The 14,267-nt window shown below is 43.3% G+C and overlaps 1 protein-coding gene across 1 annotated transcript in view; it reads right to left on the bottom strand.

Moving 5' to 3' along the window:
* Positions 1 to 301: 301 nt before the first annotated feature.
* TMEM63C (transmembrane protein 63C) overlaps positions 302 to 14,267 on the bottom strand; it is a 75,158-nt gene continuing 61,192 nt past the window's right edge. The window contains exons 17-23 of the mRNA XM_027844866.1: positions 13,102 to 13,167; positions 11,857 to 12,019; positions 11,429 to 11,534; positions 9,382 to 9,549; positions 8,166 to 8,278; positions 7,432 to 7,506; positions 302 to 4,170 (exon numbers count right to left, since the gene is read on the bottom strand). Of these exons, the coding sequence (XP_027700667.1) occupies positions 3,967 to 4,170; positions 7,432 to 7,506; positions 8,166 to 8,278; positions 9,382 to 9,549; positions 11,429 to 11,534; positions 11,857 to 12,019; positions 13,102 to 13,167 (895 nt within the window). The 3' untranslated portion in view covers positions 302 to 3,966. The remainder of the gene's footprint in view (positions 4,171 to 7,431; positions 7,507 to 8,165; positions 8,279 to 9,381; positions 9,550 to 11,428; positions 11,535 to 11,856; positions 12,020 to 13,101; positions 13,168 to 14,267) is intronic.

The raw sequence follows: 14,267 nt of genomic DNA on the forward strand, positions 1-14,267 counted from the left end.
CTTGTCCTTATGTCTTGTTTCCCCTCATAAATTTGCCACTTCCTCTACTCTTATCTGCTCCCTGACTGCAACTAGAAATCTAGTTTCCTCTCTCCCTTCCCCCTGAGCTGCCTCTTGGACCTTGGTAGTAGGAGACTGTTATTTCCACCCTGTTGGGGTACTTAGTCCCACCAGTACAGGTCAGGATGAGAAAGTTCCCAGAAGCAACAAGGCAAAGTTTTATCCTATAAACAGAAAGTCCTGACCCTGTCCAGACTGTCTTGATGTAGGGGAATAGAGCCAGGCAGGAAAGTGGGTGGAGTTTGTTTTATTCAAGACACAGTAATAGCAATAGATTTCAAGGTCACAGAACTCTGGCACATTCCTAGAGTGATGACAGCCAGGGGGGTAAGTCAGACACCTCATCAGAGTTCCCAGTGGACATAATGCTAATAGGCCTCTCCTTCCAGAGACAGTGGAGAGACAAACCAGTGGAACCCAGGAGGGTTGCACCAGGGCACAGAAAAGGAAAAGGGGTTTGGAGGAGGGTGCCCAATTGGAACTGGCTCCCAAAGAAATCTGTTCAAGGACAGAGTCCAGACATAGTTTCCACCCTCCCCTCACCAGAAGAATACTCAATTCTCCCAAAAGAGTGAATGTGGGGCATCACATTCCAAGGGGCTTAAATGTGTATACGATTTGGATGTGTAGATTGTGAGGTTGTTGAATCGATGTAGGGTGGGATTGGGGAGAATGAACATATGGCTAAAGTTTTTAAGATATGGAATAGATGTGAGGGTATGTGTGTGTTTTTTAGAATGTGGAACATAAGGTTGGGGTGTTTCCACATATTCCTATGTGGAATAGATACAACTGGATGACTTTATAAGACAGTTAAGGTATAACATGGATAAAAGGAAAAGTTAGGGGCCTGAAAAGTATCATTGGGTAAGGACATAGGATACATGTATTCTATAGGAGCAATTGGGGAGGTGTACCTTGGGTGGATAGGGGATGTAGGGGACAAACGGAGTGTAACAGGAAGGAAGGCTGATGACTAGATTTGTGTCAGCATATGTAGAATGGCTTTGAAGGGAAGGAAGACTGCTTGGCTATATATACAGTCCAAGGAAGGGAGACAAATTACACTTGAGTCCCCTAATCTTCACACCACTTTTCCCCTGAAATTAGACTTCATCAAACCTGTTATTCAGCTGTTGGTGAAGGTGGGACTGAATCCCAGCCCCAGCCCAGTGGTGTTTGTGCCTGGTGGCCCTGTTCATTTACCAGATGGATTGGAATCAACTCCACTTGTGTTGAACATGAAGTAAAACTGGATCCCCTTCCCTCACTCTCAAGGTCCCCTCCTGGGGGAGAAGGATGAAGGTGCAATGAATGAATGAAACCAAGGTAGAGGGCAGGTAACAAATGGGAGTGTGCCTAAGAAATTAGCATCCCTGGCTACCTTCTGGGTATGCTGTTGATCTGACTGACCTGGGGCTCCCAAACTCTATGGTGTAAACCTGTGGAAAGCCTGAAGAGGCCAGAGAGCACTTAGCCTTGGTTCCCCAGGCTGCTCTGCAATGGAAAGGATCCTTCCTTTCCCCTCACTAGCTGGTTTAAAAGAGAAAAAATAAAGCCCTTTGGCTTAGTTTTTGCTGTTAGGGTTTGAGTAAGTTATAATCTCCTCCTCTCCCAGTTTGCTCCTTTTTCCTGGCCCTGCTCCATCAGTATAACCCAGTTCCACTCTGGGATAAGGTCCCTCCTTTCCCCAATCTCTCCACCATTTCTAGTACTACCTGCTCAACCCAAAGAATAGGCAAAGCACTTTGGGTAAATGAGCATTTTTCACCACCAGAGCTCCAGCTTCCACCAGAATGGGATTGGGTGCATGAGTACATATGTGTAATAGGATAGTTCCTTGCATTAGAAACTGGTGCATCTGCCACTTAAAGTACCTCTCTTAGGTCTGAGGATTTCCAAATACTGAGAAACTGGCAAGAAAATTCCAGAGGCTATGTCAATAAGTGAGGGTCATTCAGGTCTTCAAGAGAGTATCCTATTCCCACTTTTCCTCTCCCCCAACAGGGAGGCATTAGATCAGAGCTCAGGAACAAACACTCTTCTTGGTTCATTCCCAAGTTCTGACTACATCACCAGAGGTACCCTTTTTTTACTTCCTGTACCAACTGTTGGGTGGCACTGCCAAGGCCCAGTACATGTGGCAGCGCATTATATCCCAGAGCTGTCTGCATGGGAGTCGAGAGAGATGGTAGAAGTGACAGTTCTTAATGTCCATTTCCCACAGTCCTCCTCTTGCCCCTTCCTTCAGACTTTGAACTGATTAAGCCCCAAGAAGACAGCAGCATTAATGATAAAGGAAGCCCATCTTGGGAACATAGATGAGTGTAGCATGACTTAAGATAGCAGGTGTTCATTGTCCAAGTTGGATGATCGCTTCCCATCCATCGTTCTAGGCTTCCTTCTGCTGGGGATCGAGGGAGGCTGGAAGAAAAAGCGGCCAGCAGCAGCGTCTGGGCTATGGGTCAACATGGGGGTGAAGGCAGAAGTCTCCAACAAATAGGAAATTGTTTCTATTCCCTTTGGCTTAGTAATACCTCACCTGGGTCCCCCTCCCAGACAAGACAGAGACCAGCAAAGGGAAGCTTGGAGAGATGATTGAACACAGGAAAGGCATGACGTCCTATTTGGGGGACAGGGGTTAGTCACCATCCTAGGGTTTGGGCAGGGGCTTCTTACCATCAGCTGCTAGTCCCTTTGGTCCTGTCCTGGACCAGAGGCACTCACATGGCAGCTGGCAGGAAACATTTCACATGGCTGCCACCCTTACCCTGTTCTGTTGGAACTGACCGAGGTTATCAATTCCTGGGTGAATGTGGGATGGGATGGCCAATGCTTTACAGCTTTCAATACTTTCGGGTGAATGCCTACTTCCTTCTCTTTTATCCCCCAACTTCTACAAATGTTTGGAGGACTCTAACATCTTCTTGAGGATTCTACTCCTATTGACTCCTGCCCTTATTTGGGCAGGTCATTGAGCATGGAGCCAAGGATCTCTTGTCTTCCCTCTCTTCCTCCTCCGCCTTACCTTATTTCAACACTACTCTGCCCAGAGAAATCTAGCAAATGGCAGGAAAGAGGAAGAAGAGGAGTGGAGGTCAGACAGGTGACAACCCAAAAGAATTCCCTCAGTGTAATCCTTGGTTCTGGCTATTCATATATCTATAGTTTCTGGCTAGGATGAGGCCTCAAGGGCCACAGGAATCCCTTCCTTTTAGGGAGAATATTTTTTCCTCATGAATTCTTTGTTGGGGAAAACCTCCAACCCCAGGAATTTGAGGAGGCATCTTCTTCTTATCCTGGGGTGAGAGAAACTCAGAAGTTCCCCTTCTTAAGGCTGGACAGCCCAACCTATTCTCTTGCTCCTTGATGATTCTGCCAGCCACAGAACAGTAGAGATCTCTTTGGATCTCCAGGGGAAGAAGGAGTGCTGAAAGAATTATTTGAGTGGCAGATCTTCCAAAAGGCAAACAAAGTGGAGAAGAGCTTTCAGAGGCTGCTGAGCAAAAGGACAAGGTACCCCTTTGGACCCCTCTCTCCTGCTCTTCTTTTCTCTCATCTGCTTTTAAGGAGGTGCAAATATCAATTCCTAGCTCTGAGGCACTGGCTGTCCCTTCTGAGACATGGAACTTGCTAGTACTTTCATGCCAGGGGGCCAGACTGCATCTTCCACCAGATTACTTTCTAGCCAGTCAAGCACGACTGGGATCTCTCAACCTGCCAATGCCCAGGGATGGAGGCAGGATTACAACTGGCAGCCTTAGAGGATTTGGGGGAGTGGGCATGTGGGTTGAAAGGAAAGGGGAGATTGGATCTACCCTTCTACTCCCTGCCATGTTCTTCTCTTGATGCTGACGTTCCACCTGGTATGGGAGCACCTTTGGTGGTGGTGATGGGTGATCCTTATTAATTGTGGTCTTCTATTAATAGCCCCTCCTGGAACTCGCCCTCGGCATTCTCCACTTCTGATGAAAAGCTCTGTGGCCCACTTTCCTCCTCCCTATCCAAGGCATCCAGCTGGCTGCTCATGGTACCATAGGACTGACGGCCCGGAGACGTGGCTGGAGTCAGGCTCATCTCTAGTTCCTGGAGCACCGGGGCCACATACAACTGGCCCCCCCCAGACAAGAAAAAGGAAAGAGAGTAGGAAGTCATATCCAGGTATGATTCACGGCTTGTTCCCAGTGTCCTAAACTCTCCTGCTTCATGCCCCAGTATGCAGGGAGTGATGTAATCCCTTAAGCTCCATGAGCCTTGATTCCCTGACCCCTCCCCACATATCCCCTAAAAAGTAAGTCTTATTTATGTCACTCCTGTTCAGGGCTCTTAGGTTACTGCTTTTCTTACTGAAAACACACAGGGAGGTGGGATTTCATGGGAGTCATGGGAGAATTTAGGCTATGCCCGCAAGTGCAGCTTTAATTTCAAACAGCTAGTCAGTAGGATTGTTACCAACACCTTGTGGTCACCATCCCCACTCTGAATCCTAGTAAGCTGTGAATTCCTGGAGCTCAGGGACTGTGCTGTGTTTCATCTCTGTTGCCTTCTGAGAGGCAGCATAGGCTGAGTTCAAGTACTGTCTCTTAACACATACTGGCTGTGTGGCCCCTGGGCAGATCACTTAAGTGCCTTAGGCCAGAGGATGTCCTCACTGTCCTAGGGGACATGTAGCCTGCAAACCTCAGGAATGTTGCTGCCCAAACCAGATAAAAATGGAATTGAGAAATGTTTAACAAAACAGATGAAAATACAATGAAACACAGATAATGTTAATATGAGATTTTCTAAGTTAATATGTGGCCCCAGGGATCTGTTTTCTCTTTGAGTCTGATACCCCTGCTCTGGGAAACTCTAAATTTATAAAACACAAAGAAGGTACTGAACTGCTTTAATATTTGTAGTTTCTTTACCTGGATCTACCTGTATATCAATGAAAGCACAGGTCCAGTACTTAATCCCTATCTGTAGCCCTTATCACAGGGAACACAGTAGGTACTTAATTGATTTTGTGGCATTGCCTAGAGCACTGAGAAGAATCACATAGCCAGGAGGTGTTAGAGGCAGCCCTGGAAGCAGCTCTTTGGGAGCCTGAGACCAGTTGTCTATCTATTATTCCACACTGCCTTCCCACCAGCCTTGTTGCTTTTGTGTGTTGTGGGTCAAAGGAAAGAGCAAGGCTAAGAACCACTACTCTAGGCTTCCCCCTTTTCTCCCAACCCTAAATCTGACCTCTTCTATTCCTTAGTTCCCTTTAAGCCAGAGATCAGCACCAACTGAAGGAACCCAAAAGAGGCCCATGGGAGAAGAGCAAGGGAGGTACTGGAGGTTTCTCTTACTTCCTAATGTCCTTATAGGAAGGAAGGCATTTAAAAAAATGGTGCCAGATGATCAGACAGAGCATAGACATGGTCTTTTCTGCATACTGGATAGTACAGTTATCCTTTCCACATCACAGGTGTTAGGGGCATGGCACCCTGGCAACCTGAAAAATTCGTGTAAAATTTTTTGGCCCTCCCTTCATACCAGAGAAGAAGTCTGAACTTTTTCTTTTTCTTTTATGGGGTATTGATATGATACAATACTATACATATATTTTATACATTTTTGAGTTTCTAAACTTTTTCTGTGTCATCTGCTGGTGTTTGCACGTCATCTGCGGCTTCTGCAAGACTCCTCCCAAATTCCTATTTAATTTCTTATGCCAACGCACGATATATGGAAACCACGATGGGGAAAGTCATGATGTGGAAGGGATAACTATTTCCATGGAGCCTGATGCTTTATATGTGTGCAAAGAAAAAGTGACAACATTATCACACTTTACAATAGGAGGGACTGGATATAAAATTTCACTAGCACAAGGAATTACTGGATGAGGATGCACCCTCTACCAGTGCAGGTCAGCTCCTTCTCTGTAATTTAGTCTTAAAAAAGTTGCATAGAGCACTAAATGATTGGGTGACTTGGTCAGGGTCATACAGCCAGCATGTGTCAAAGGTGAGTGACTTGAATTCAGATCTTCTTGTCTTGAAGGTTGACTCTCTATATCCAATATGTCACCCACTGGCAGACAGTTTTATCCAGCAAAGCAAATGATTAGTGGAGGTTTTGGGGTGGAAAAATCTCAACATATTTTACAACAATAACAATATTAACATAATGCACTTTGAGAGTTTAAGGCTGTTTGAGGGTAGCGGGAAAAGCATTGGCATTAGAATGCGCTGGACTTGGGTTCGAGTGTTATCTGACAGTCTGCATGACTGCTCTCCAAACCTCAGTTTTCTCAGATAGGACTCAAACCCAAGTCCAGAACATTCTAATGCCAATAACGGGTATAATACTTTGCTATTTTCCCAAGGCTGTTGTGAGCAACACACTTTGCAACCCTTTCAAGAACTATAGAAATGCTAGTTATCATTTGCTATTGCTGTCATCTTCTTTCAAACAGTTAAGATGCCTATAAATGTTTTCTTTTGTTTAAGGGGTACCCTGATTATGGCTTGTGAATATATATATATATATATGCACATATATACATATATATTTGATCTTATATATGAACTTATTATAGCTGTGAATTCATATATATGTATATATTAGCTTGTATTATAGATGAACTTATTATAGCCAGGTGTGAATGTTCAGCCATGTGGGACAGCACTGGGTGAAGCTGTCATGAGCTGACCCAGACTGAATATATCTTCATGGGTGTGACCTTTTAATCCAAGAGCAGTTCATGGTTCAGGCATTATAATAGTGACTACCCTATATCAGAAAGCATTGCTTTCATTGAAAAGGAGTGGAAAGAGAGGTAGTTTCTTTACTCAAAATTATTTCATCAACTTTTTCTCTCCCTTAGGTTACAGAAGTTGCTCTCTTAAGGCTTGTGAATATTGAGCCCAATTTGTTACTGTCGGAATGATAGACATATCTTACCCTTCTGTTCAGACTTTGATTCTCTCCTTTCTGCTCTGTTCTCTGGCTCTCCAGCACCTGATCTCATTGGAAGGTAGCTGATCTCATCTGAACGTAGCTCTTCATTTTACACGCTTTTTCTGAGGGGTAAGGGAACTTCTGTCTATATCTCCCCTGATTCCACTTTCTCAAGTCTCTGTCTCTAACCTTTAATCAGCTGCCTTTGGATTTTTTTTTCTATTTAACTATAACTGCCACATGAGAGTCTTTCCCCTGAACCAATGCCTTGTCTGTCAGTGGAGGGAAGTCCATGGGATCCCTCTCCCACCTCATCAGGCCTTGGCAATGATGGCTTGCCTGCCTCCCCCAAGATCTTGACCCTACCAGTGCCTCACTCATCCTCACTCTATCCTCCCCAATCTCTTTCACATCCAGAGGGGCAGGGGCATGACTCACATCACACATGAAGGTAGAGGAAGAAGCACTTCTTCGAAGACTGAATCCGCTAGAGTCTGTATCTGACGGCTCTCTCTGTTGCAAAGAAAGGAAGACAGTGCAGCTGAGAATACAAGGACCTTATTGCTCAGATCTAGTTGGGGTGTTTGGTCTCCAATTAAGTGGCCCTCTCCTAGCCCTCAAACTTATCTTCTTAATATATTACTCTGATCCAAAGGAAAAGGCATAGTTGGCAAACTGTTCCTGAAAGAGATGGCAATCTTTGATATGGGCTTCTTCTATTCTGAAGGGCCATCATGGAGGGAAGCTAAGGGGAAAATGGAATTGGGGACCTGGATCAATCTCCTTTGGTAGCCTGGTGGGGAGGGAAGAGTACCAACCTTCTCTTCCTCTATGGTTTCAGGATTGCTAAAATCACAGACCAGTATACTTTGTTCTCTGGATCATGAGGTTAAGAACCCCTGCCTGAAACTCAGGTGAACCAGTGGGACTGTCAAATCCAAATGAACAGGATAGCTCTCCTTTTGGTTTCGAGCTAGCATTGCCAAATATCATCCGACATACAAATATAGTTGAAAGTGAGAAGGGGAATAGGAGTGCAAAGTCCCCTTAGTATTCTTCTAATTTTCAGTCCAGAATGACACATGGGAACAATTCCTGGAACAAGGAAGGCCAGGAGGGAGTAAATGAAAGCTGCAGAATCCCAGGATGAAAGAAGGGGCCACTGGGCTCACCTCAGAGTCATGCTGTTTCCTCCAAAACTTCCCAAAGCAAAGACTAACGAAGGAAGTCACGATGGAGGCGAGGAGGGTTGTAAAGGTAAAGAGAGTGATGGGATGAAGGCTACCTACAAGGGGAGAGAGAACTATCATGGGGTTTATGATCACAGATAATCATCCTTCCCCTTAGCATCCCAAACCCTTCAACCTGCTTCCAAGACCACAATTCAGGTGCCATCCGAGAGGACAATATACCCAGCAGAAGCCTAGCCACACCCTCCAAATATCTCCAGAGTGATCCTAACCACTTGACTTATAATCTTCATCTTTAGCACTGTACTGGGCACATAATAGGTGCTTATTAAATACTTGTTGATTGATTGGCTGCTTAACTGCCTTAGAACATTGGAAGGGAATCTTCTCCTTGTCCTCCCAACCCTGGAGGAGCCCAGTCTTCTCTCTTTGAATCTCTAGGGACAAAAGCAGACATCAGATTATTTTGCCATCCCACCTGAACAAAATACACACCTTAAGTTTGGGATGTTGTATTTCAAGGTTTGTCTGCACTGAAAGGCACAAAAAATACTTTCTTTCTCTCCTCAAGTGGAACCAGATGAATGTAGGAACCTCCTTCATCTGAACCACCCAATGTACCCTTCTTATTTATCTATGTGTTTTTTATTTGTTTACTCAGTTCTTCATTCATCTATTCATTTTTCTATCGATCTATTTGCTTATATAGTAATTCCTTCAATTAAACTACATTTTTATTGATATCTTTTGGTTTTCTATCATCTAAATTTCTCCACCATCCTCTCAGAGAACTATTCCTTACAACAAAAAATGTCTTTCTCTCTTTTAAATCCTAATTCAAGGCAACCTTTCTTTCCTATGTTCCAATCTATAAATACTGTTACTTGTTCTGCTGATTTCATTCCGTGTTTCCCCTGTTCTCTTCTGTGATCTAATAAACTCCTTCAGGACAATAGCCTTGGGTAATCTTTGATGTATACTCCCCAGGAGTCTAGAATATACCCCTAGGCCTCACTCAGTAAAAGCATTTGGAATGTGTAGTAATTCAAGTACTACCTACCCAATCCTCTACTCCCAACTGGCATTTTCTATGACCATAGAGTTCACTTTGGTTACCTTAGGAGCCCAGCTATTCACAAAGTCAAAACATCTTAAGGATTGGGGATGGGACTGGTGAGAGAAATGGGAATGGCCCTACCTAGACGGACAATGAAGAAGAAGAGCAGCCAGAACATAGAAAGGAGGGACGCCAGGATCACCTGGTAAACTCCCACCATATGAAAGTCTTCTTTAAGTTTGGTAGGGGCGTAGGTGTAATACAAGTTGCACTTATCAGTAATATGCTTCATACAGACATAAAGTAGCCCTAGAAGAGGAGAAGGGAAGAGAAGAAGAGGAAGAACAGAAGAGAGAGACCCATTAAGAGGCAGCTCAGACAGCCCAAGCCTACTTCCCTTCCCTCTTCCCTTTCTGAACTCTTTCCCAAACATTCCAACTGAAAAAATAAAAATCAGGACCTATTTAGAGGTGAATACCCTGGACTTCCCTCAGGAGACAGCCTTGGCTGAACATTGGACTGGTGGTACTTTTTAGGGACAAACTTCATTTTTTAATATAACTTTTAATTTATCTTACTTTCTTTTTCAATTAATAAGCATTTGTTTTCTCTCCCTGCCATCTCCCACCGTTTCATTCCCCCCACTGGAAAAGAAAAACAAAACCCTCATAATAAATGTGTCACCAACAAAATAAATTTCTGCATAGGATATGTTAAAAATGTATGTTTCATTTTTCAACTTGAGGATAACCTTAATTTTTCACCCTTTAAATTTGTGCCAGGGAAGAAGATCGCCCCTAGAAGCCTTCACAACAATGGGAATGTTCTTGGTCCACTTGGTGAAGGTAGTAATTCTATCCTCTAACCTGTAAGGCATTTCCATTGGAACAGAGACTAATATCCCCCTCTCCCGGACTTGGGGGTAATAGTGATGAATTCTTGAGACATTGGTGACTTCAGAATAAAATCTGGAATAACCGCAAATATATATTTGGAATAAATTTGGATATGGAGACCAAGACATATAGGAAAGGCTTGTGGCTCACTTGGACTTAAGTAAACTTCTATTTTCTGTAGTTTATATCATAATAATTTTGCCTTAGGATTGATAATCCCCTTGTTGCCTTCCTCTGGAGTCACTATGACCAGCTGTCAATCCTTATTTCCTTCCCACCTCCTGACCTTGTTCCAGAGATCAGACTTGATTTGGGAGGTAGGGGAAATGATAGCAGATAGAAAAAGGAATAATGGTACCAATCCCTCTCAAGGCCCTAGAGGCAAGAACAGCTAGGAAAATGGGAAAAGTGGCTTGATTAACAGACCAGGGGAGCACACTCCGTCTCTTCTGAACTACTGAAGGGAAAAAGTGAAAGAAAGCAAAAAAGGGAAGGGAAAGGATATGAAGCAGTGAGAGGGAGGAAGGTTAGACTAGAGCAGGGGTTGTTTACCTGGGATCCAACTTGTTTCTTTCTTTTCAAAAAATAATTTCTTAATTATATTTCAACATAGTTGGCTCTTTGGTAATCCTATATATTTTATTTCACGTACTTAAAAATGTTACTCTGAGGAGCAGGCCACAGGCTTTGCCCACTGGACTGCTGAAGGGCTACATGGCACAAAAAAAGTTTAAAGCCTATGGACTAGAGGAATAGGTTTGGAAATGAGGGATAGAGAAAAGGATACAGATGGGGAATCTAGGAAAGTGAAATCAGGCTTTCTAGTGTTTCCATCAGTACTATACATCCAGACACAAGGTTGAAGATAAGATTGGGAGAACCATGGAGAGTGGTGCATTTGTGGTTAGCCACTCAGAAGAAAAGGAATGGAATTAAAGTTGAATATTATTCCATTTTGCTCTGCTCGCTCTTTCTCCAGGTCAACTTCTGTGGAAAAAGGTTGAGGACTGGAAGACAGAGGTTGGATGGGACTTTTTCTAATAAAAAATTGGTCAAGTTGCCAGTGTGAGGTAAATCTACACTTATGGAACTCTCTCAGAGTCGGGGGGCACAACTAATGATTCACTTTAGCCCCTTATGATGTCACTTAAGAGGCTACCAATCCCCAGAAATACCATCTAAAGTCCTTGCATTGTGAGAATTGGCTAATTTGGTTAATCAGAGACACCTTAGAGGAATCTAAAGGCACTGTTAGGTGTTGAATTCCCTCATCCCTCAGGAGGAGAACTTACCAAATGGGACAATGATGGGGCAGGTGATGCTATATGCCATCACAACACTGACGACACAAGACATCCAGGAATATTCCCGTCCATACTTGAAAGTTCTGACTTGCCTCTACAATGGAAAGGATGGTACTCTTATTATCCAGAAGGTCTTTGGACTTCCTCCATTGGGCTGCTTCTGTTGCTCTTTTGCCCTGCCTTTTAGATCCATGTCCCTAGAGATGGCTTTCCCAAGAGAATCGTTTCACTGTCTCATACCACCTCTGTACATACCCAGTTCATCATCCCTTCTTTGGAGGCCCTCAGCTGCTTTCTCCTAGTGTCTTCATCAGGGTAATGAAGGGAAGCTATGGTCTTCATGCAAGAAAGGCAGAAACAAAGGTTGTTTGGGCTGTGGAGGGTGGGAGTAGGGATGGCAGGCAGAGGTCTCTTACCTGCCTGATGTTTACTCGTTCAGCTTCAGATTTGGAGAAGAGGAGGCGTATAATGTAGTAGAGAAGTGACTCCATACGCATCATTTCACTGCCCATGCCAATCAGACTGGAGGTGATGACATAGTTCACAAAGAGGGCCCCGTTGTCAGGAAGGAACACACACCTGCAAGGTCCAGAAATCAGGATGGTGAGGGGGTGGTAAGAGAAGGCATAGGAATAAAAGAAGGGGAAAGCGAGGGGAGGAAAGGTAAAAGAAGAAAAGAAATGGACAGTGAGGTAAAAGTTAAGATCAATATAGGAAAAGGAAAAAAAAAGAAAGAGAAGAGGTAAAAAAAAAAAGGGAGGAGAACACAAAAAATCAGGAAGAGGAAAAAAAGTATTATCTAAATGTATTCCCCACACGAAGAAAGAAGGAAGGAAGGAAAGAAGGAAGGAAGAAAACATTAAGCACCTACTATGTGCTGGGCACTGTGCTAAGCACTTTATAAATATTATCTCACTTGATTCTCATAGCCTCCTCAGCACCCTCAGATGCCTTTCCCCTCTGATTAGAGGGCTGGAGGGTGGAACAATATATTCTTCCCAAAGCCTCCCTTTATAGAGGGCTCTACTTCATTTCCATCAACTACTCCCCTGGAACAACTCCATAAACATCATGCCCCCCGGGGCTGCCTTCCACTATCCTCCAGCACCTGGAGGGCAGAAACTGTCATTCTTTTCTTATTAGTATTCCAAGTACTGAACATACTGTCCGGCATATAGTAGGTTCTTTATAAATGTTTACTGACTGAGCTTATGACAACAATTCTGGGAGATGGGTGCTATTATAATCCCCACTTTACAGTTGAGGAAACTGAGATAGAGAGAGGTTAAATGACTAGCCCAGGGTCACAATGAGTGACAGACAGCAAGTGTCTAAGGCAGGATTTGACCTCAGGTCTTCCCAACTTCAGTCCAGCATTCTATCTACTGAGCCCTCTAGCTACCTGGGTAAAAGAGTGGCTCTTTGTGAATGTGGCAGCTGGAGGGAGGGCAAGGACACTTATCATCGTATCATCACACGTATAAGTAAAGGCCTTCCCCTACTATTGTACATACATATGTAAACATAAGCTTAAGCAGGTATATACAAACATATAGCCTTAGGCAGATGAACATACATGTTTGACATGACATACCAACAATATATACCTACAAATATGTACACGGTAGAGACACCAAAAGGCAATGGCCATGAGTACTCACTGGAACTTCATTTCTGCACGGTCCAAAAAGGATTTGTCAAAGAGCCATTGAAAGAAAAGATCCAAACTTGAAGGAAGAATGGAAACAGCAAATTAGCAGTAAATCAAATATTCTATTTTTCTCTACCTATCCATTTCTCCACAGCCTCTGGTTCTCAGCTCTTCCTTGTGTTCAAATCCTAGTGATTCCACTAGGTGCATCTCTTCAATGTCCCCAAATATACCAAATTCCTTTCTAAGTCCATGTCTCTCTGCTCTTCCTCCTCCAATGGCTACTCTTGGAACACACTGCTTCCTCATCTTTTTGCTTATTCAAGTCTAACATGGCCAGTCTCAGATCTCTTCTCCTCTATACAATGCTCCTGACCACTCCAGCCAACAATTCCCTTTCCCTCTTTAGAAGCCATTGAGCACTTCAAAAGCATAAGACTTATAGCATAAGATAGCATAAGATGTCAAAGACTTGTGCTATCATAGAGCTGGAAGGGACCCTCTGCCTCCACCTCAGAACATCTAGCCCAGCTTACCTACCTAATGTAGGGATCACTTATACAACATCTCTGACAAGCAGGCAATAGTCTCTGTTTACTGGCCTCCCTTAAGAAGGATAGCCCAGCCTTGAAGTCAAAAAGATATGAGTTAAAGTCTAGAATTTAATACATACTGTCTATGTCATCCCAGACATATCTTAACCACTTAGTCTTTAGGTAACTGCCCAAGATTCCAAGTTGAAGAGAATGTGCCAGCCTGCATTGGTAGAGGGAGTTTCCTCACATGGGAGTTCCTTACACCAATTAAATCATAGGTTAAATCTAATCCCTATATAATTTTTCAGGAACTTCCTTTTTATTTTGGATTGAAATCTGTTTCCTGTAAATTTTATTCATTTTTTTTCTCTTGAAATTTTTTTGGTATCTCAAAAGCCTGTTTTTTTAAATCCAGGACTTAACAAACACCAAATAAAATTAATGTTCTTATAAAACATAGTAGAACAGAAGAAGACTGTATATGAAGCTATGAATCTCTATTATATAACAGCTTGCTTTTCTTTTCAAACATATAATAAATTTAACATGTAATTTTCAAAGCTGTCCTGCTTGTCTGTGATTCTTTCTGGCCTTCTCTTTGGTTAAAATTGTTCCAATGACCTTCTTTTCTTTGTTTCTT

Source organism: Vombatus ursinus, unplaced genomic scaffold (genome assembly GCF_900497805.2).
Source record: "Vombatus ursinus unplaced genomic scaffold, bare-nosed wombat genome assembly UNPS02014945.1, whole genome shotgun sequence".
Lineage (NCBI taxonomy): Eukaryota > Metazoa > Chordata > Mammalia > Diprotodontia > Vombatidae > Vombatus > Vombatus ursinus.